Source organism: Podospora pseudocomata, chromosome 4 (assembly GCF_035222375.1).
Source record: "Podospora pseudocomata strain CBS 415.72m chromosome 4, whole genome shotgun sequence".
NCBI lineage: Eukaryota > Fungi > Ascomycota > Sordariomycetes > Sordariales > Podosporaceae > Podospora > Podospora pseudocomata.
The window spans coordinates 3,635,260-3,652,411 of record NC_085888.1 but is presented as its reverse complement, the minus strand read 5'-3'; the positions used below and the strand labels follow the sequence as shown (position 1 = coordinate 3,652,411).

At 49.9% G+C, this 17,152-nt stretch overlaps 7 protein-coding genes across 7 annotated transcripts; 2 read left to right on the top strand and 5 right to left on the bottom strand.

Annotated features, from left to right (window-relative positions):
• Positions 1-236: 236 nt before the first annotated feature.
• QC762_404492 (uncharacterized protein) lies at positions 237-2,042 on the bottom strand. The gene is given in 8 exon segments (XM_062889905.1): positions 237-314; positions 331-734; positions 797-912; positions 968-1,035; positions 1,095-1,333; positions 1,397-1,484; positions 1,544-1,657; positions 1,721-2,042. 7 exon segments carry the CDS (start codon positions 1,874-1,876, stop codon positions 415-417), a joined length of 1,101 nt encoding a protein of 366 aa, XP_062744100.1. The 5' UTR covers positions 1,877-2,042; the 3' UTR covers positions 237-314; positions 331-414.
• Positions 2,043-2,553: 511 nt separating this feature from the next.
• Positions 2,554-3,975, bottom strand: QC762_404494 (uncharacterized protein). Its single transcript, XM_062889906.1, has 5 exons — positions 3,491-3,975; positions 3,298-3,417; positions 3,129-3,247; positions 2,987-3,065; positions 2,554-2,916 (listed from the first exon to the last, which is right to left on the bottom strand). The coding sequence occupies exons 1-5, from the start codon at positions 3,720-3,722 to the stop codon at positions 2,651-2,653; spliced, it is 816 nt and encodes a 271-aa protein (XP_062744099.1). The 5' UTR covers positions 3,723-3,975; the 3' UTR covers positions 2,554-2,650.
• Positions 3,976-4,167: 192 nt separating this feature from the next.
• QC762_404496 (uncharacterized protein) lies at positions 4,168-5,604 on the bottom strand. The gene is made up of 3 exons (XM_062889907.1): positions 4,944-5,604; positions 4,551-4,871; positions 4,168-4,486 (listed from the first exon to the last, which is right to left on the bottom strand). The coding sequence occupies exons 1-3, from the start codon at positions 5,164-5,166 to the stop codon at positions 4,284-4,286; spliced, it is 747 nt and encodes a 248-aa protein (XP_062744098.1). The 5' UTR covers positions 5,167-5,604; the 3' UTR covers positions 4,168-4,283.
• Positions 5,605-5,709: 105 nt separating this feature from the next.
• Positions 5,710-6,431, top strand: QC762_404500 (uncharacterized protein). Its single transcript, XM_062889908.1, has 2 exons — positions 5,710-5,973; positions 6,046-6,431. The coding sequence occupies exons 1-2, from the start codon at positions 5,907-5,909 to the stop codon at positions 6,282-6,284; spliced, it is 306 nt and encodes a 101-aa protein (XP_062744097.1). The 5' UTR covers positions 5,710-5,906; the 3' UTR covers positions 6,285-6,431.
• A 180-nt stretch (positions 6,432-6,611) lies between these two features.
• On the top strand, positions 6,612-8,382 carry QC762_404510 (uncharacterized protein). The gene is made up of 2 exons (XM_062889909.1): positions 6,612-7,742; positions 7,801-8,382. The coding sequence occupies exons 1-2, from the start codon at positions 6,888-6,890 to the stop codon at positions 8,242-8,244; spliced, it is 1,299 nt and encodes a 432-aa protein (XP_062744096.1). The 5' UTR covers positions 6,612-6,887; the 3' UTR covers positions 8,245-8,382.
• Positions 8,383-11,062: 2,680 nt separating this feature from the next.
• Positions 11,063-12,634, bottom strand: QC762_404520 (uncharacterized protein). Its single transcript, XM_062889910.1, has 3 exons — positions 12,326-12,634; positions 11,731-12,243; positions 11,063-11,666 (listed from the first exon to the last, which is right to left on the bottom strand). Exons 1-3 carry the CDS (start codon positions 12,559-12,561, stop codon positions 11,393-11,395), a joined length of 1,023 nt encoding a protein of 340 aa, XP_062744095.1. The 5' UTR covers positions 12,562-12,634; the 3' UTR covers positions 11,063-11,392.
• Positions 12,635-14,290: 1,656 nt separating this feature from the next.
• QC762_404530 (uncharacterized protein) lies at positions 14,291-15,776 on the bottom strand. The gene is made up of 4 exons (XM_062889911.1): positions 15,416-15,776; positions 15,208-15,360; positions 14,720-15,144; positions 14,291-14,666 (listed from the first exon to the last, which is right to left on the bottom strand). The coding sequence occupies exons 1-4, from the start codon at positions 15,741-15,743 to the stop codon at positions 14,487-14,489; spliced, it is 1,086 nt and encodes a 361-aa protein (XP_062744094.1). The 5' UTR covers positions 15,744-15,776; the 3' UTR covers positions 14,291-14,486.
• Between the last annotated feature and the right edge of the window lie 1,376 nt (positions 15,777-17,152).

Sequence of the window (17,152 nt, the reverse complement as noted above, 5' to 3'; positions counted from 1 at the left end):
GATCCCATTTGCCGTTATTGAGGATATTTGGGACTGATAGTGCTTTTATACGAGGCTCACGCCCTGCTGACCCTGCATGCTGTATGGCTTAGGTGCCAGGGCATGGGGTCATTGGGCGCCGGGTCCGACGTTCAGCCTAAAGGATGAGCATCGGGATTTGCAAGCCACCACGTTTCCTGGCAATTTACATTTCTTGGGCCAATAACATGCTGGAGTCATAGTGGCCTTGCAGCAGATTGGGCATGTTGTAAATTGCGATAACTTTGGCATTGGCCCAAGCCTTTTGGGGTGTTTGCTTACATCAAGTTAAGTACCCCCGAACCCCCGAACCCCTGAACCCCTGAACCCCTGAACCCCAGACTGGCAATTCCAAAACATGAGGTGGGCAACGCCATCAGCATCGCGCTATTTTCCCTATGACATGATTCCCAATTCAAGGTTCTCGGATGATCTCCGGCTACCGATTGAAGTGCCCTTCATATTGACGAGTGATCTCTGTGAGTGAAGCTCGGAATGCATCCCTTGAGCTTTCCGTTCGCTATCATGGTCAGCCGTGCCTGTCTTGGTAGTCGATGAGCGGGATGCGACTGAAGTAAAAGATCGCGACATCTTGGATAGCAAGGGCGTGAGAGATGGGAGCTTGTCCCAGATCCAAGCGCTTCGGGGTACGCAGGAGACAATGAATCCGACGCCAATTTCCATGTATGTCCAGAATAGAACAATTGATACGACCCCTTTTTGCACAAAATCAGGTCAGGTAGTCTCCCAGATGTTTAGGAGGTAGGGAGGGACTCACCTTCTTGATCAGTTACCGGCAAATCGTCAGCAAGGATTCTGATGGTGGGATTCCTGACATCTTGCATGTAGATCTGAATCCAGGGAATCATCCGCAAGAGTCCTGCAATCACGGCACTAGAATTTGGTTAGGATTGACTGACTAAATGTTGGTGGGTAGGGGGTCACGTACAAGCCACTGAAAAGAAAAACAATCGACGCCTGCACTTTCCGCTTTAGACTCATGTTCAGCGTCCGGATCTGGACCTTGTCAGTTCTCCGCGTCAACATGGGTTGGAAAGGTTGGGGCAAAGCCGTACCATGATCAACGGCTCGATAAAGATAGCCAGGTCCAGCACCCAGCTAAAGACGGAACAACCGGTTAGCATGCCGAAGGTGTCCATGCACTTGGTTCTCAAAGACTCGAAGCTTTCCCATCCGGACTCTGGCCTTAGCCCGCAGGCGAATATCTCGAGAAAGAGAAACAAGACTGTCCAGAGTATTACAAGGACAATGAGTATCCAGTTTGAGTAGTCGAATGCTGTTCGTTCGGCCCGGCCTGTGCAAATTTGCGTTAGTCAACGATCTTGGGTCCGGCATGAAAGTTCGTCTCGGCAGGTACCCTTAAACAAACCCCGGAAGAAGAAGAGCAGGGTAAGTTTGATGAAGCCGATGGCGAGGATATGGCCCATCCAGAAGGCGTACTCGAACTTGAACCTAGTCAGCCTTTCCGCGCGGTGATGCTATGGTCGAACTGTAGCGAACCGACCTTTCCAAGCTTGACGTTATCTTCAGGCCCCCATGAGCCGTCAAGGGAATGGCCACCGATGATGTGCATTTGTGCCCCTATCGCCATCGCAACGCCAGATGTAACCGTGAGAAACTATGGGAGCTGTCGTTTAGCTTATCGCAAGTCCATAGAAGTCTCCGAAGGGTCACAACATACCGCCGCCGGTACAATCAGGACATCATCGATACCGATATCACGTCGAGAGTAATGCCGAAAAAGCCCATAGGTACGAATACCTAGCAATATTATCGCTAACGTGGGGAAAAGAATCCCAATCGCAGTTGTACTCTGCTCGGTGACATAGGTGGCCATAGCTTGGAACGTGGTAAGATGGTATAACAACTACCAGAGTTGAAGGAAAGCATGAAAGGCAAGAGGACCTGATGAAAATCATGGAGAAGAAAAAAAGCGATTCTCGGGGGCGGCAGGTAGCTAAGGTACTGCCTGCTCAGACAGCACTGACAATGACCAGCAAGCTGGCTCTCACTCAACACATTTCTACGCCGTGCCCGTACAGCCCTATGGCGAAAGTTGCAGATCCATTCCCTTCGGAGAAGTCGACCCGCTTATCAATATCATGCCTCGCTCTCCCCCAGCAGCGCATAATCGCGAGGACCATGAACAACCGTCCAAGGGAATCGTGTAACACAGTATGCCAGTAAACTCGGAAATATGACCCAACGAGCCGACCCTAAAGAAGAGGAACGGGCCGGTTGGGTGTGGCTCCAGAATCCTTTCAATATGCCGCCGCAGGTTCATGGACTAGGATTTATGCGAAAGAGCCGTGAAAGGAGCCGTGGCACCTTACTGTTTAGGTAAGAATCTCGTCAAAGCGTCTCTTGTGTCACGTCCATCGGGCAATATCATGAATTGGAAGGATTCCTGTCGTCGCAGGTTCAGCACACTCGGTCCCGTGTCTGCGCCGCTTGACTGCGGACGGGTGCTCATCCGACTGGCAAACGCAGGTAAAACCGGTATTTGATATGAGGGTAGCATTCTACGCTTCTTGGTGAAAGAGCTGGGTACGAATTGCCGGATGGCGTGAATTGAAGCCTAAACCCCTCAAAATAACAGACAGATATGCAGCTACGTACCAAGTTCAAGGGGCCCTAAACCCCCTCCGTGCTCAGAGGGGCTTACTAGACTCTCAAGAAACCGATCCCTGTCACTCCCATATATTGTCCTGTCTTCCGCCCACTCTTGCAGTTTGTCCCAGTCGGTGCATTTTCTTGGTCCTGTCCTATTCCCTTTTATCATCAACTTACCATGCGAGTCCCTTTGCCACAAATACGTGTTTATTGTGGTATCGGCGTTGCACATGATTCCCTTACGCAATACTTCGAGGCAATGATCTTGAAACAGGAGTCGACGAAGTTAGTATGATAAGTTTATGTTCCCGGGCAGCTTGAAACGGAAACCTACCCCAATGATGGGTCGAAAAGGCATCTTCTGCCTGGAGCTTGGGGTAATGTTCGGGATATTGGGCTTGGTGCATTCGTTTCTAAGACTTTCAGCATGATCATACCCAAAACAACGGCCCATGAATCCGAGGAAAGCGACTTACCACGCAATGTAGCATGTGAATTGCCTCAAGGTATCCAACATATCCAGATCCATCTTTGAGCATCACAGAGGTTTTGTTCATCTTTCTCATTTCGTCCGCCGATAATCGAATCATCGAGGCTTGACACACACATCAGTGGAAGCAATCAAGGTGGGGACGTCCAACGTACAGCGTAGCAACTTTGACCAGGCTTCATCCAGCTCGAGGCGAGGCACTCCTGAAAATGGGCTTGGGCCCTCTTCGTACTTGTCTTGGGAGACCTTATACCGTATTGCTGAGTGTGCAGGGGCTTCCAAATTTCCCATCAGGTTAGCTCTCTGAAGGGCTCTTCTCGCGGATGGGTAGATAAGGTAGCAACTCACAATAAGGGCTGTGATCAACGTTCTGATTCAACGCACCACAGGATGTGCAGTCTGTATTGGATGCCTTGGTAGTCATGAAAAGGGTGATGTTGAGCAGAAAAAACAAAACTTGGAAAATGAATATGATGAGATGGGTTTTGGGATGTTGTTTTGGCCGTGATGCATATTTCAGGTCGTCTTCCGAATTAAAGCCTTTGGCGATAAATGGATCTTGCTCATCTTGTGAAGCCATCTTCAGGTGGTCGACTGGTTGTAAGTAGGTTGATAATTTGTGTCAAAAACAGCTCGAGTACCTACCTTAGTCAACGAGACAAGAAAAGTTTATTTATCTGCATAATGGGGCCGCCTTTTCCAATCGCATCTGATCAAGTCACCCATCACCAACACGTCCTGATGTAACCAGCAACAGATGAGTGATCTGCAACATCTTACTCCTTCCCCTTTCCGGCCCTCGCCGAGCGGTCCCTTCCCGCCCTGAATCCCGTGGTGTGATTGGCTTTCTCGCTATCTAAACCAGGCAACCAACATCGATCCTTAACGCCGTGGTCGGGCACAGTCCAAGTGTTTTGCATGACCACTATATCAGTACATGTCACAGCCCCCAATTGGCGGTTCTTCCGGCAGACAGAACTGAGACGCGTCATCTGGTCGTCAAATAATGGCTGCGGAAGGGCTGTCTTCAAACCCCTGAGCTACCTGGGACACTAGCAACACCCAAAACTTTGACAATTTGCAGGTAAGAAGAATAGTCTGCAGATAGATTTGTTTTGTATGTGATTCCCCAGATCTAAGTCTATTCTGTCCAAGGCCGTACCAGCATATCTGTGTTGGCCGATCTTTCTTGCATCCAATTATGAAGTTTCTCCCAGTTCACACACTTTTGCACTGGCGGATCATGATGTGTTGGGATGTCTTTTCGCTCTCCCCAGTACACTGTGTACAGCGAGTAATCTAGATGGCACATGATGCCTTGACGGATGAAATCAAGACAATGATCTATCGCATTAAGTCACTACTCGCCTCCTTTCATGTAGGTAGGAAAGAAAGTACAGAAACATACCCGCATGCGTTTGAAGGTCTTCAAACCTTTGACTACCTGTATCCAGGTCTGGGTAAAGGTGTTCTCGATATAGGAACTGTTTTATCTTCTTGACACAATGGAGGTTGTGTGCCACACCCAAGCCAGCAGCATAGCCGCCATCTCTAAGTGGAATTGAGTCCGTCCCGGCCAACTGGAGTTCCTCATGTGAGATTCTGATCAAAGTCCCAGCCATGAGGTCGTGCATCGACTTGTCCCATTCTTGCGTTGGGCGCCCGATAAAGCGGGAGTCATTGCGAATAACGCCTCGATACTCGAATTCAACGATGGAGTTCGCGGGAGCTGCGAGGGGGAGAGTAACCAATCGTCAATGTCAAGTGCAAGGGGAACAATAGAAAGAGAAGCAAAACGTACAGTATGGGTCGGGTAACTGAGCTTTTTTCTGGGCGTGACCGAGGACAGAAAAGACTGTCCCGCTAAGAAGAGCAGAGATCACGAGAAGAACTACATTACTGATCGCGGATGCCAAAAGTAGTGTTCTTTGGCTAATAATCGGGTGACGTGAATGCCCGGCGCTCCGGATCTCTTCACTGTCGTCAGCGAGGAAAGGGCGTTGTTCGTGCTTGTCGGTGGACATTGTTTGGGTTTGATAGCTGGAGAATGGTAGAGCCTACAACTTTCACAGGTTATGAGAATGAGGTTGAAGGGGAGTGAAGAGTGGCGAATGGAACCCGCCTGCAACATCATGACCAACCTCTGAGGAATTGCTCATTTCTAACTGCCAAGCAGCAATCGGCCCGTTGGATCTGCTTGTCGATGTTTGACAATTTGTGTTGTTGGAACTGCCTAGGTTTCACATGTAGGATCTGTTGTGTCGGGGGCAACTTACGAGCCTTACCGTGGTGGTCCTGGTGGCCAATAGTGAGGCATCTTACCCGCCACTGTCGATGCTACCTTGATATTAAGTGAGGCACAAGTCTTCTCCTTCCCTTCGTGGTGTCTCGTTTGCTCCGATTGATGGCCATATCCGTTACATCCTGTGCGCTGTGCCGCGCCGATGATGACAGTCCTCGAGTACCGTACGGGTACTATAGGTGTGATGTATGTAATTGGGGAGCCTAACGTACGTGGGAAGCCGGGAACTGGGCAAGAAACCTACACAGGAGCAACCAGTCGGCAACTCGGCGAGTATCCCACAGCCTCCATGACTCAGGCCTCATGACTGCGTTTGAGAGGCGGCTATGCTAACTGTCCAGGTCGACGGGTATATAGACTCCACCATCCGTATTCCCGTCTTCATGTTGAGCTGCTGAAGACTCTGCAACTACCGATACTCCACCGCATACTTACTTACATCCACGGTTTTACCTATTCGACATGAAATCATCAAATCTCCTCGCCGCGTTGCTCATCTCGGTGGCAGCAGCATCACCAATGGCTCCACGTAAGTACTCGCCCCAAAGGGAATGTCGCTTTCCTGAGATTGCAGTTGTTGACAGAGGCATCTCTGCTTCAGGCCGAGCCATGATGCTCACTCCGCCTGTCGAAGTTGATCGTCGTGATGGGACTACCGAGTTCGATCCAGACCTAGCGTTCAGAAAGGAAAAGCGCGATGGGACAACGGAGTTTGACCCAGACCTTGCCTTCAAGAAGAATCGCCGTGATGGGACTACCGAATTTGACCCGGACCTTGCCTTCAAGAGAAGCAAAAAGCGTGATGGTACCACAGAGTTTGATCCAGACTTGGCATTTTAGAATCTATGGCAGGGCTCATAGGGAGAGAAGGTACTTGTGAATGGGCACCTGCAGGTTAGGTCTTGGTTCTCAACAGCCCTAGATACCTCTACTTATCACTTAAACATGGTTCGATATTACTACTTCCAACATACCTATTTGTGACAATGCCAACAAGACCAATGAACCAAGAGTCCGACACCCACCAGGGAATTTTGCGAGAGAATCCTCCTTATCACCTACGTGATTGGGAAGGATGCCTGTGTGTAACCATCGAGCGTGATCTTGTCGGTCTGGTGCTTACACAGTGCCGAGCTCGAAATCATGCACGGCTTTGGTGTCTCCTCTTTCGATTCCAGCTGTTGTCTGCAGTCACTGTATCGATTGCACACCTACACAGCCACACCGCCCAAGTTGTTGGGGCATGGGTATTAAGTTCATGTTAATGTCTGCGGGGTAAAACATGGACAGCGGTTATCTTCGAGACATGCACACAGCAAGACCCGGGCATCAGAGACTGCCTCATTCACTTTAACTTGTTCACAACCCTCCCTGATCGGCTGGGTTCGACCAGCCTTTTCCCTTTTGTATTTCCATATTTGCGAAGATACCTAGACAACTACCATGGAATCCCAACCTCCACGCATCCGCGTCGCCATATCGGGAGGGGGCCTAGCAGGTGCTTCACTCATCCAAGCTCTCCTCAAACATCCACAGTTGGACGTGCATATCTTTGAATCGGCCCCGATGTTCAAAGAAGCTGGGATGGCCATAGGGGTTACCCGCAACGCACTCACAGCACTCGATCTCCTCGGTTCAGCCGCCGTCAAAGCCCTCGAGAATGCTGGAGCAGTGCCCATGCGCGGGGTCCGGTTCCTCCTTGCCCAGGGGGACAAACCGGGGACTGTGTTGGATGAAGTCGACTACGACAGTTCGGGGAACAAACGTCTTACAAGTATTGTTCACCGGGCCGATTTTCTCCGCGAACTACTGAGCAGCGTTCCGCAAGATCGAATGCATCCGTCCAAAAAGCTCAGCAACATCACCACTGACGCGGATAGCGATGAGGTCACAATGCACTTTACAGATGGGACAGTTCACAAGACCGACATTTTGATAGGTGCGGACGGCATTCACAGCACAGTCCGTAAATTCATACTCGGTGAAGACGACCCAGCCTCTGCACCTCGAAACACTGGTGTTTGGACCGCCATGACTCTACAACCGTATGCTCAAGCGCGGGCAAATATCGGGACGGAGGCGGTCGATTTGGACAGTCCGTTTGAACATTCATGGATAGGCAAGGGGTCATTTGTGATGCACAACTTGCTCAGCAAAGGGCAACTGGTCCAGTTCGTCATTGCCGCCAGAGATAGAACTGAAGGAAAAGCTGATGAGTGGCACCGTCTGGTGAGCTCGGAAGAAATCAAGAGTGCAGTTCAAGGGTGGCCTGACCATTTGGTCAAGGCAATTGATGCCGTAAGTTGTCTCCGGTACCCCGTCTGAAATGAAGTCAATATATTGAAAAGTTGCACAGCTGCTCTGTGCCCAACCTACACGACCAGCCATGTATCTCTGGGACCATGCTCCAGCGCGCCGTTATGTCTCTGGGCCGGTTTGCATCATGGGCGATGCCGCGCATGCTACTACTCCGTGGCAGGGATCGGGAGGTGGAATGTCCCTCGAGGATAGCATGATATTGTCGTCTCTTCTTGGTGAAGTCAAGACAGCGGCTGAGGCGAAAGTCGCACTGGGGGTGTATGATCATGTTAGGCGTGCCAGGACGCAACGCATCGTCCAGTCCAGTCGCGAAACAGGAGAGATTCTGCTTGGTGGCGACGAGGTTGACGCATATTTGCGGGAGCCAGGTTCATTTCTTCATCGGTGGGAGTTTATATTGGACCTGGACGTTGAGCGGCACCGTGATGATGCCCTGCGCGAATTGCACGCAGCCTTGAACGAAGCTCATCAAACTTCATGATCGCCAAGTACGTAGGGATAGCTAAAACAGTTGACATTCCGAGTCAGTCGAGGTTGTACATGTCGGCTTAACTTTAGCCCTGCAGTTCTCTGAGACTTCTGAATGTTCATCTTCCACCGCAGCAAACCTGTCTTGTTCATTCTGACTAGTGACTTGACCCCATGTTCAAGAGAGCTAATATTCCGTTCATCCGCACCCGAGCCTGGAAAAGTACAGAACTGGATCTTGGTGCCAAGATTATAAGCAACGTCAGAAAAGATGCAACCAGCAGAGATGCCAAAACCACCCGATGACCGCTTGTGCTGGAACATTGTTATGATAGTTGATCTATGATACAAGAGACATAAGCCTAGAGAGTTCACGACCTATCCCAAGCCACGCCAGTGGTGGAATAACGATCAGCAATCTGGTCCTTCTGATCAACAAAAGTAGATACGTAATGAACCAGCTCAGGTGGGTCAGAGCTAGAACACGCCTTGATCCTCTCCAGAGCAGGTGCAAACAAATAGTTGTAATTGCACTGGAAGCCTGAAGAAGAAACACAAAAACCCAGAATTTGTTGATCCGAAGCCATTTCAATATTCCCATTCCCAAAGAAATGACCATGTCAGTCTCGATTTCAGCGCCGAACGATATTTGTCCTCCATCCAGATGGTCCATGACACTCTCTTTGAGCTGGTAGTCTAGCATCTTGTCAAGACTCGACGCCAGAATGTTTGAGATGGCTTTGCAATTCGCGCAACATGTGCAGCATGCACTCCCATTACCGTGGAGCTCAGTCGTACTGTGCCAGCGGCAAGTTGAACTGTGCTTTGAGCCACAAAAGGAAGATGCCCGTTGACCAAAGCAAGACAACATTGATGACTATGTACAGCTGGAGGTAGGAGAATCCCCACTGGTGTTTCTATGTTTCATTAGCTCGTCTTCTCGACAGACAGACAGACAGACACATAAATATCAAACTAACATCAGATATGGGCTGACAAATGCCATTCGCCAGAATGTAGTCCAACGTAAAGGTTCTATTGCCAGATGCGAATGTCGTCTTGGATGTGTTGCGGAGCGGGTAGTTCTTTGTCAACGGATCCTGCCAGTTGTGGCCACACGTCACGGAAACATTGGACTCGCCGGCTGGCACATCGGCCACTGGTGGAAGATAGAAGGCTGAGATGTCAAGGGCTGGCGCGGATAGATGCTTGTCCCAATCTCCCCATGTGGTGTTGGTGTTTAGGCAACCAAAAAACCCCTACCGCCGGACATCTGGTCTCGCCAGATCAGTATCGAAGCTTGGGTGTAGTATTCACGACGAACCTACAGTTCCAGATGTGCATTTGAAGCTGCCGCTTCTCACCAAGGAGATCATGGAGATTACAACTCGGACGATACTCCGTCCGACTTATGAGAGGTTCTCCACCTGATGATTAAGGGTCAGTATACATGGATGTTTTGTTTTGTGGCATTAATGAACTCACTGATGTCTCCAGGGGCCCTGTAAGACAGATGATAGTCTCTGGATAAGCCTACCCGGTCCTCATCATGTATGATATATTGAAGCAGCTCAAAGGTAGAGTACTTGATGTAGTCCCCATTACCTATTTATATTTTGTACCATTGCTTCCGTGCTGGTTGAATAACCTGTCATCGCACTTGTCATTGTTGGGAATGCCAAAATAAAGTTAAATGTAAGGACCACAAAGGCCATGACAGCTCTGGACCTGAGCATGTTTCGTGGTCCCAGCTCAGTTATTAGCCTAGAGATGGTCGTAGACGAGGTCTCTTGTTTGATGAGATTATGTAGTATGCTGAATACGTTGTTCGCTGTTTTTGAAACATGACCGCGACGTGTGCGGCGAAGACCTTCCACAAGACCCGGGCTAAAAGCGCTTGTCCAGCTCTGCCGATAACCTTGAAAGATAAACGGATCAGTATAGGTAGTCTAAGAAGGCTTCAAGGCTTCTGCAGAGAGAAATACCAGAATCCCACGCCAAATCAATTACTTTTACTTGGGAAAAAGACATCGGTTGAGCCTTAAAAGTGATAACGAAAGCTCGGACGAGACCACCAAATGTAGTCGTCTGAAAAAGGACTGAAGGATCCGTCTGCGGAGGCTGGTAGTGCACCCCACACGCCCAATGCGATCGATATTGTTGATAATACAGTAAACCAGATTCCCACAGTAGTCAACAATGCGAATCGTGACCAGTCGAACTTTGTGGGGTCAACATCGTGTCGGCTTTCCTCGTCGTGTCTACTCATGATTATTCGTTGGGTTTTCTGGCGTGCATACAAGCTAGGTACTTTGAGGAGCTTAGTTCATGAAGCGACGATATTGGGCTAGGTAGCCAGAGGCGGTATGGAGGGGCTTATAGATACAAGAAGGCTTGATGCCGTTTGGGGTGCCTGAAAAAAGGCAGATAAAATACCTTGCTGATCGCACAACAACCCGGATACCTGTATGAAGCCAAATGGGGTGTTGCAGTAAGCCCGCTTAGCAGATCAGCGTGTGTGCGCCTGCCATTCACGGTTGTTAACCCCCACACAAGGGTGGCTAGATTCCGAGATTCCGTGCTGACTCCCGACCCCCAACTCAAGTTGTGAGCCGTGAAGTGCGACTCGGTCCGAAACGATAGGGCCTCACAGTAACTGATTTGCTTATCACTACACTGTGTTTTTGTGGCGCAGGAGGCCCTTCCAGGCAGCCTTTTGGTCCTTGTCTGAGTCGCGTCACGCCAGTATGGAGGAGACAGACAGGTAATTAGGAACAACGCTCAGCTTGCATCTGTCAATTGTCGGCATGTTATCTGCTGGACCATCCAGATGAGAGACACAGCTAACTAAGTATATTCAATACGTTCTCTACATACCTAAAACTGGCAACCTTGAGTACCTTATCTTCCCCTGCATCTCGACCCTCAAAAACGCCAAACACCATGCTAAAAATGCAAAGAACCCTCTCTCATGTAGGATATCTCTTCCGAACCGCCCATGACTCGAGAGTCAACCATGCTTGACTAGAGAGGTACAACAAGAGACCCATCGGCTTGCAAATATTGCTCTACACCGTAACGGCGACAAAAGAGTCTACAGAATCAATCAGTATGGCCCTTTTCAAACCAGTGTGTTTCCCGTGCAGGTTGAGTAACAGAACTTACGACCACCAGTAATTCCCGGTTGCGCTGGTTTGAAAACACCGGACATACTGTTCCATATTTTGCCTCCCTTGCGCTCCATGATTGTTCTCTGCGAGAGCAATCAGCCTATCCCCCGCTCGGTTCATGCTGTCTCCAATGTTGCGCAGCGTATCAACTAAGCTGTCGACGACCGTGTCCAAGTTTGCGCCGGTCTCATTCATTACAATTGGGACGAGGCTATGGAAGCTTGACTTGTCAACCTCCTTTTTGAATGATATTAGATCATTGACACTGGGTGTGAATAACGATTAGTGTTGTGCTTTCTGTCATCTTGAATCAGTTCGGGAAGACTTACGTGACAATGTGCCTGTTGATTCCCACCCAAAGCTCCTTTAGCTCAGGGGTATCAAACATTTCTGGTGGTATGTTTCCACCACTCATATATTCGCCCAGAGCGCTGTAGGTATGCACAGATGAGGTGCCCAGTCTGTGCGACCAATACTCTCGCCAACTCGGAAGCTCGCCAGCACGCACAAACTCCTGTTCGACTTCACAGCCATCCATGTATACCTTGAGCTCTTCATAGAATCTGATTCTCTGTAAGAGGCTTGATGCTTTCCGGAACGGCTCGGCGGCATATCTGAACAATGTGCAGTATTTGGTGGGGGGTATTGGTTCTTCGAGGGAGGATGACAGGCCGAGATGGTACTCCATGTACTTCAGTGCTTGGTGGTGTATCCAGGAAACCTTGTCAGTAATCCCGGAGGCAGGAGTCGCACTATCTTCAATAACATCGTCCCAAAGGAAGATCCACATTGAGTACCAAGTTATCATTTCAAGACGGTCCAGAGTGGCGTGAGGGTACCAGCTACGAAATGGAGATGGTTAGTAAATTCATGATGAAAAAGAACCATCTTGCTTTCCAGAGAAGAGAAGGGGTGATCACACACATTGAAGAAAACAATGGCAAGTCAATGATTTGTGCCTTTCGTCGAACGCGCTCGTCAGAAATCCACTCGTCGATTTTCATGCCGACCTTCTTTTTGAGTTCAGCATAGTGAGGGCTCAACAGTGTCGGCCAGTTCGAAAGCACAGGTTGAAGGCTTGGGAGGCGGAGGGATTGACCATGTATTAGGGCAGCGATTCGTGCCACTGGTGTCTCTTGTGTGTGTGTCATGACTGACATAATGTTTTCTGGGTACTGGTCTGAGAAGTTGTGAAATTATTGGAAGAGAACATGTTAGGGATGCAGCATCAGGTCCTCGTTTTATAGAAGGATCTGGAGACGGCGACCATCACGAATTAGACATTTCAGCTCCAATCATGGTACATGTCCTTGACCTCTGCATCCAAATGGAAATAACAAGCGGCAATTGGTCTGGGTCAACGATGTCTTTGCTCCACACACTCTGTCAGGCAGCATAAAGGAGGGGCACTGCCCCTGTTGGAGGTGAACGTGGTTACTACATCTGTCGACAGACGCCACGGCGTCTTTATTCTACACATATATCATAGCTACGGTAGCCGGCAGGTAGGAAGGGTGTACCACTTAACCAGAGGTCGGTGAATCTGCTCCAACAGAGTACCTATCAAACCGGATGCATTGACTCCATGTGACTAAGTACCTACCGCACTCCTCAGATATGCGGCTTCAATCGGGAATGCAGATGCGAGGAAGATCAGGCAATCATGCATTGGAGGACTCAGATAGGTATGGAAGCCACGTCGAAATACCTACAAGCCACAAAACCCCCCTTGAATGGTGTGGGTGTGTGCTCACAGGATCCGGCTTGGTGCCGCAGTCTTGCACCATAGGGCTGACGAATGAAAGCATTCGACCCCTTGCAAGACCAACCAAGCAGAGCTGTGTGGTCATGGAAGCGTCACACAAGGGGACTCCGAATGAAGTTCACGTGAACTAAATGCAGCGGTAAGCCGGCCCCCATCGTCAGAACAGCCCACACCACCATCACTACACCGCCCAACGGCGGTTGTATCACCAACAGGATGAGACCCATAATCCTTCCCACGGCACTGATCCCTGACAATGCCACGCGGGCGGCGTGGATGTCAAGTAACGAATGTTTGCAGCAGATAGGCAACTCGGGAGTCTCAAAAACCGACGGTCTTTTGTTTTTGACGAATGGTTGTGTGAAAAGTAGCAAAAGGACTTCGGTGTGGTGGGATGGAACTGGACCTACCTTCGATGGTAGGTACCTAGCAACACCGGTTTCCAAGCTGCCTTGCTTTGCTTGGCCTGTCATACTTTCTGGTCTGTTTCTGAAAAGGCCGAGCAGAGAAACACGACTCACTGCCGCTTTATCAAGAATTCGTACAGCTCCTACCACTCAGATTTCATCTTCTGATTCCAGGTTGGGTAGAAATGGTCCTCATACACCGTGTTACCACTGGCCTACCTGAAATGCAGTCTCGCTGGTCTACACCACACCCACCTATTCAGGTACCTATTGAACAGTCAGACCTGGCAGCCAGAACTTTTCCTTGTCAGGATTTCTCTTGCCGGACTACCCGCCTCAGCTGCGCTATGCTCGCAAGACTTGCCCATATCCAGGTGACACTGAACTTCAGCCATTTTGCATTTGTCGGCACGTTTTTCCCACGGTTGGACATTCCCTTTTGTGCATATTATCCCACGGCTTCTTCACACAAGGGCGCAGGTGGGCGATATACCTGTTTTTCAACGCAAATTACATTCTCCGTCGCATGGCAGCTGCCCGGGGTGAAGTTGACGGCAGCTACCAACTTGCCGCATGTTCCGACGATGACGCTTCCTTGCCCATCTTAGTAACTCGGGTTCTGTTTGCTTTTATGTCAACTTGGGGTGGGGTATTACTCGGTGTGATGAGTGTGCCCGACTTGCGTTGAGGACCATGTGCGTGTGACTGTCATTTTTGCCTCAACACTGCTGGTTTAGATTCCACAATTTGATCCTTCTGCAGACCTTTCCTTGTGTTGATCGATAAAGGATTGTGACAGAGGTAACGCTAACAGTAGTTATCACATCCTACAAGGGAGCATATTGGCCTGCATTGAGGCAAAGGTTCATGAAGTAGCCTCAGCAGGACATTTTTTTCGATCTATCGGCCGCTGTCAAGCCGCAGTAACAGCAACAGCAGCCACTGGTGCGGGTGTCGCGGACGTTCTAAGACCAGAACTCGCAGCACTCTGCAGTAGTTCAACGATGCTGTGATAGGCTGGCTTCTTGTTATAATTCCTATCCCATAGACACGCCTCTCCCTCCCCAGGATACTGTTGAGGGATCCACGAATACTTGCATCGCATCTTGTCAGCAAACTTCCTTGCGGAGGAACGATGTCACAAACCTGATCAGTGAAATCCCATACAGTGATCCCGACACACTTTGGCGTCTCCAAGCATGCCCCTACAACTTCCATGTAATCTTTCCCTTGCTGTTCCCTCTCGGCCGCCCCGATCGGTAGCTTGGTGTGGCGAATATCAACCTCGGTGAAGGCAACTTCGTCGACAAGCTCAGAGAACCGAGCCATGGTCTCCTTCATCTCTCGCTTGGAGGGTGACATGCCCACCCGGGAGTGACCCTGCATGCCGATTCCGTGAACGGGAGCCCCCGCGGCCTTAACAGTGCGAATCATGGCGATGGTGGCATTGATCTTGGCGTTGCAGCAACGCTCAATGTTGAAATCGTTGTAATAGAGCTTCGCGGCGGGGTCAGTTTGCTGGGCTACCTTGAAGGAGTGCGTGATGTAGTCAACTCCCATGGCTCGGTACACTATTTTTTGGTCATTGTCAACATCCCATGGTAATCATAAGGGGCAGGGGACAATGGGCATACTAGGATTGTTGCGGTATCTTCCGTCATCCTCCATAGCTTCATTGACCACGTCCCAGGCATAGCACCGTCCCTTATAGTGTCCAGCCACATTCTGGATATGTGCGGTAATGATTTGTTGCATCTGATCGCGACTGTAGACGCTGCTGACTGTGTTTACCCAGTTAACACACACACATCGCCGACGCTTCTTTGGTTTGACTGGACTGACCCCATCCAGGCAACTGGTTATACCACACCAAGGTATGGCATCTCAACTGCTGGCCTGTCTGTCGTGCAATATTAGCTATCGCATCACCACTCCCGTAAGTGAAGCGCCCCTGGCTCGCCTGGGTGTTGGACCACTTCTGTCCGTTGGCCGGAGTGAGCGAGCCAAACTCAGCGGGATCACGAGCGATACGGAGATAATTTTGGTTGTTGAGACTGGGGTTATCGACTGCGGTGCCAAAGTACAGGAGTCCGGCTTCTTTCGCAACCTTGTCGAGCTGGCCAGAGACCGCCACAAACGCAGAAGACAAAAGGAAAAGGTGGAAATTCATTGTAAGCCAGCAAAACAAGACAACTCAGGAATGACTGCAGTGGTTCTTCTGAATTCTCTGTTGGAATCGCAGGAAGATTCAGTTGATAAACCTGACCAGAGGTTTACACCTGTGTAGACCCATGCTGCAACCCAAGAATCCGGAATGCCACGTGGGAGATGCATTTGCATTCCCGTTTCTTATTTGGAAATCTATTATTCGTGGAGATATGATCGGACAATGGAGAAATCCAGGCGGCTAATTGGGTTGATGGTGTTGATGCGGTTATGAGTGAACGAGTACAGGCTAAAGAGGTGAGAAGCTGGGCATATTGGGAGATATTGCAAGGTTCTTGGCTAGAATCATGGTTCATCTGAATCTAACCACCCAGTTTTGGAGGAAAAAGGTCACGTTGACGTCGGACAGCCTTCAGCAGCTGAACGCAAAACAAGCCCCTGAACTCAGGGGGTAACCCTAACCCCGTAACCCCCTTTCCAATCGCATCTACCCCTGACTGACCCCATACACCCCACCCGCTCGTGAACAAGCAGTCACGGATGCGGAATTGGTTGATACACTGAGAATGGTTTGCCTATATTGCGTTAGCTATGTAGTACTTCATTTTCAAGATGAGTCTGCATGTAAACACTCACGTAACAAAGATTGTCTCAACCACACCAGTAACAGCAGTAACAGGGCTCAACACCGTTAAAGCTGGGCCTGTTACGGTCACAACTTGGGTAGCATCCCTCTGCCAAACGCACACTGTCCTTGCTGGTGGAGTACTGCAGACCACACAACATTAGTTTACCCAGTCAAGGTACTACGCCACGCCAAAGAATGGACACTCACATTGTCTGTGTAACTGTGCCCACCACTGTCGAATAGAACTGTTAGTCCAACTATACTTAACCTTCATCAAGAGGCAAGATTGCAACAACAACTCACCAACTCGAGTGACAGTCACTGTTTCCGTCCGCGTCTCTACAGCCTGCCTTCTTCCCCAACTCCCCCATTTACCACTAGCGGTAGGAACTGCACCAGTGGGTCTACAAGTCACCCAGGGAGGCAGGTCATTTCCTCCACCCCAGCCACCACCTGGACCACCCCAGTTCCCTCCACCTCTCGGTCCCCATCCACCGCCTCTTCCTGCCCCCCAACTGCCCCCGCCACCACCGTTCCCTGGACCCCAGGGAGGATTTCCAGCACAGATAGATCCGGAAGCTGTAAACGTGAAAGCACCTGTCAAGGGGCTTGTTGTAAAGGTTGTTGAAGGCGGTCTTGTAAGCGTAAGAACTGCAGTAGTAACTCGCACTGGCATCGTCGAGGATGGAATCCGACACACGGGCGTGAGTGTGCTGGTAACAAAGGTGGAACTTGTTACTCGACCTGAGGCCGTCGTCCGGATGATGGTTCGCCGTTCAGTAATG

Coding starts and splice junctions, on each gene's coding strand:
- QC762_404492 (XM_062889905.1), bottom strand. CDS start 1,876: ATGGCCACCTATGTCACCGAGCAGAGTACAACTGCGATTGGGATTCTT. Junction 1,658..1,720: donor TCCTGATTGTACCGGCGGCG/GTATGTTGTGAC, acceptor CAGCTCCCATAG/TTTCTCACGGTTACATCTGG. Junction 913..967: donor GTTTTTCTTTTCAGTGGCTT/GTACGTGACCCC, acceptor ACCAAATTCTAG/TGCCGTGATTGCAGGACTCT.
- QC762_404494 (XM_062889906.1), bottom strand. CDS start 3,722: ATGGCTTCACAAGATGAGCAAGATCCATTTATCGCCAAAGGCTTTAAT. Junction 3,418..3,490: donor CGTTGATCACAGCCCTTATT/GTGAGTTGCTAC, acceptor GAAATTTGGAAG/CCCCTGCACACTCAGCAATA. Junction 2,917..2,986: donor CTTTTCGACCCATCATTGGG/GTAGGTTTCCGT, acceptor TCCTGTTTCAAG/ATCATTGCCTCGAAGTATTG.
- QC762_404496 (XM_062889907.1), bottom strand. CDS start 5,166: ATGTCCACCGACAAGCACGAACAACGCCCTTTCCTCGCTGACGACAGT. Junction 4,872..4,943: donor TCAGTTACCCGACCCATACT/GTACGTTTTGCT, acceptor TCCCCCTCGCAG/CTCCCGCGAACTCCATCGTT. Junction 4,487..4,550: donor AGACCTTCAAACGCATGCGG/GTATGTTTCTGT, acceptor TTAATGCGATAG/ATCATTGTCTTGATTTCATC.
- QC762_404500 (XM_062889908.1), top strand. CDS start 5,907: ATGAAATCATCAAATCTCCTCGCCGCGTTGCTCATCTCGGTGGCAGCA. Junction 5,974..6,045: donor AGCATCACCAATGGCTCCAC/GTAAGTACTCGC, acceptor TCTCTGCTTCAG/GCCGAGCCATGATGCTCACT.
- QC762_404510 (XM_062889909.1), top strand. CDS start 6,888: ATGGAATCCCAACCTCCACGCATCCGCGTCGCCATATCGGGAGGGGGC. Junction 7,743..7,800: donor TGGTCAAGGCAATTGATGCC/GTAAGTTGTCTC, acceptor AAAGTTGCACAG/CTGCTCTGTGCCCAACCTAC.
- QC762_404520 (XM_062889910.1), bottom strand. CDS start 12,561: ATGTCAGTCATGACACACACACAAGAGACACCAGTGGCACGAATCGCT. Junction 12,244..12,325: donor TTGCCATTGTTTTCTTCAAT/GTGTGTGATCAC, acceptor TCCATTTCGTAG/CTGGTACCCTCACGCCACTC. Junction 11,667..11,730: donor ATCAACAGGCACATTGTCAC/GTAAGTCTTCCC, acceptor ATTCACACCCAG/TGTCAATGATCTAATATCAT.
- QC762_404530 (XM_062889911.1), bottom strand. CDS start 15,743: ATGAATTTCCACCTTTTCCTTTTGTCTTCTGCGTTTGTGGCGGTCTCT. Junction 15,361..15,415: donor TAACCAGTTGCCTGGATGGG/GTCAGTCCAGTC, acceptor TTAACTGGGTAA/ACACAGTCAGCAGCGTCTAC. Junction 14,667..14,719: donor TATGGGATTTCACTGATCAG/GTTTGTGACATC, acceptor ATGCGATGCAAG/TATTCGTGGATCCCTCAACA.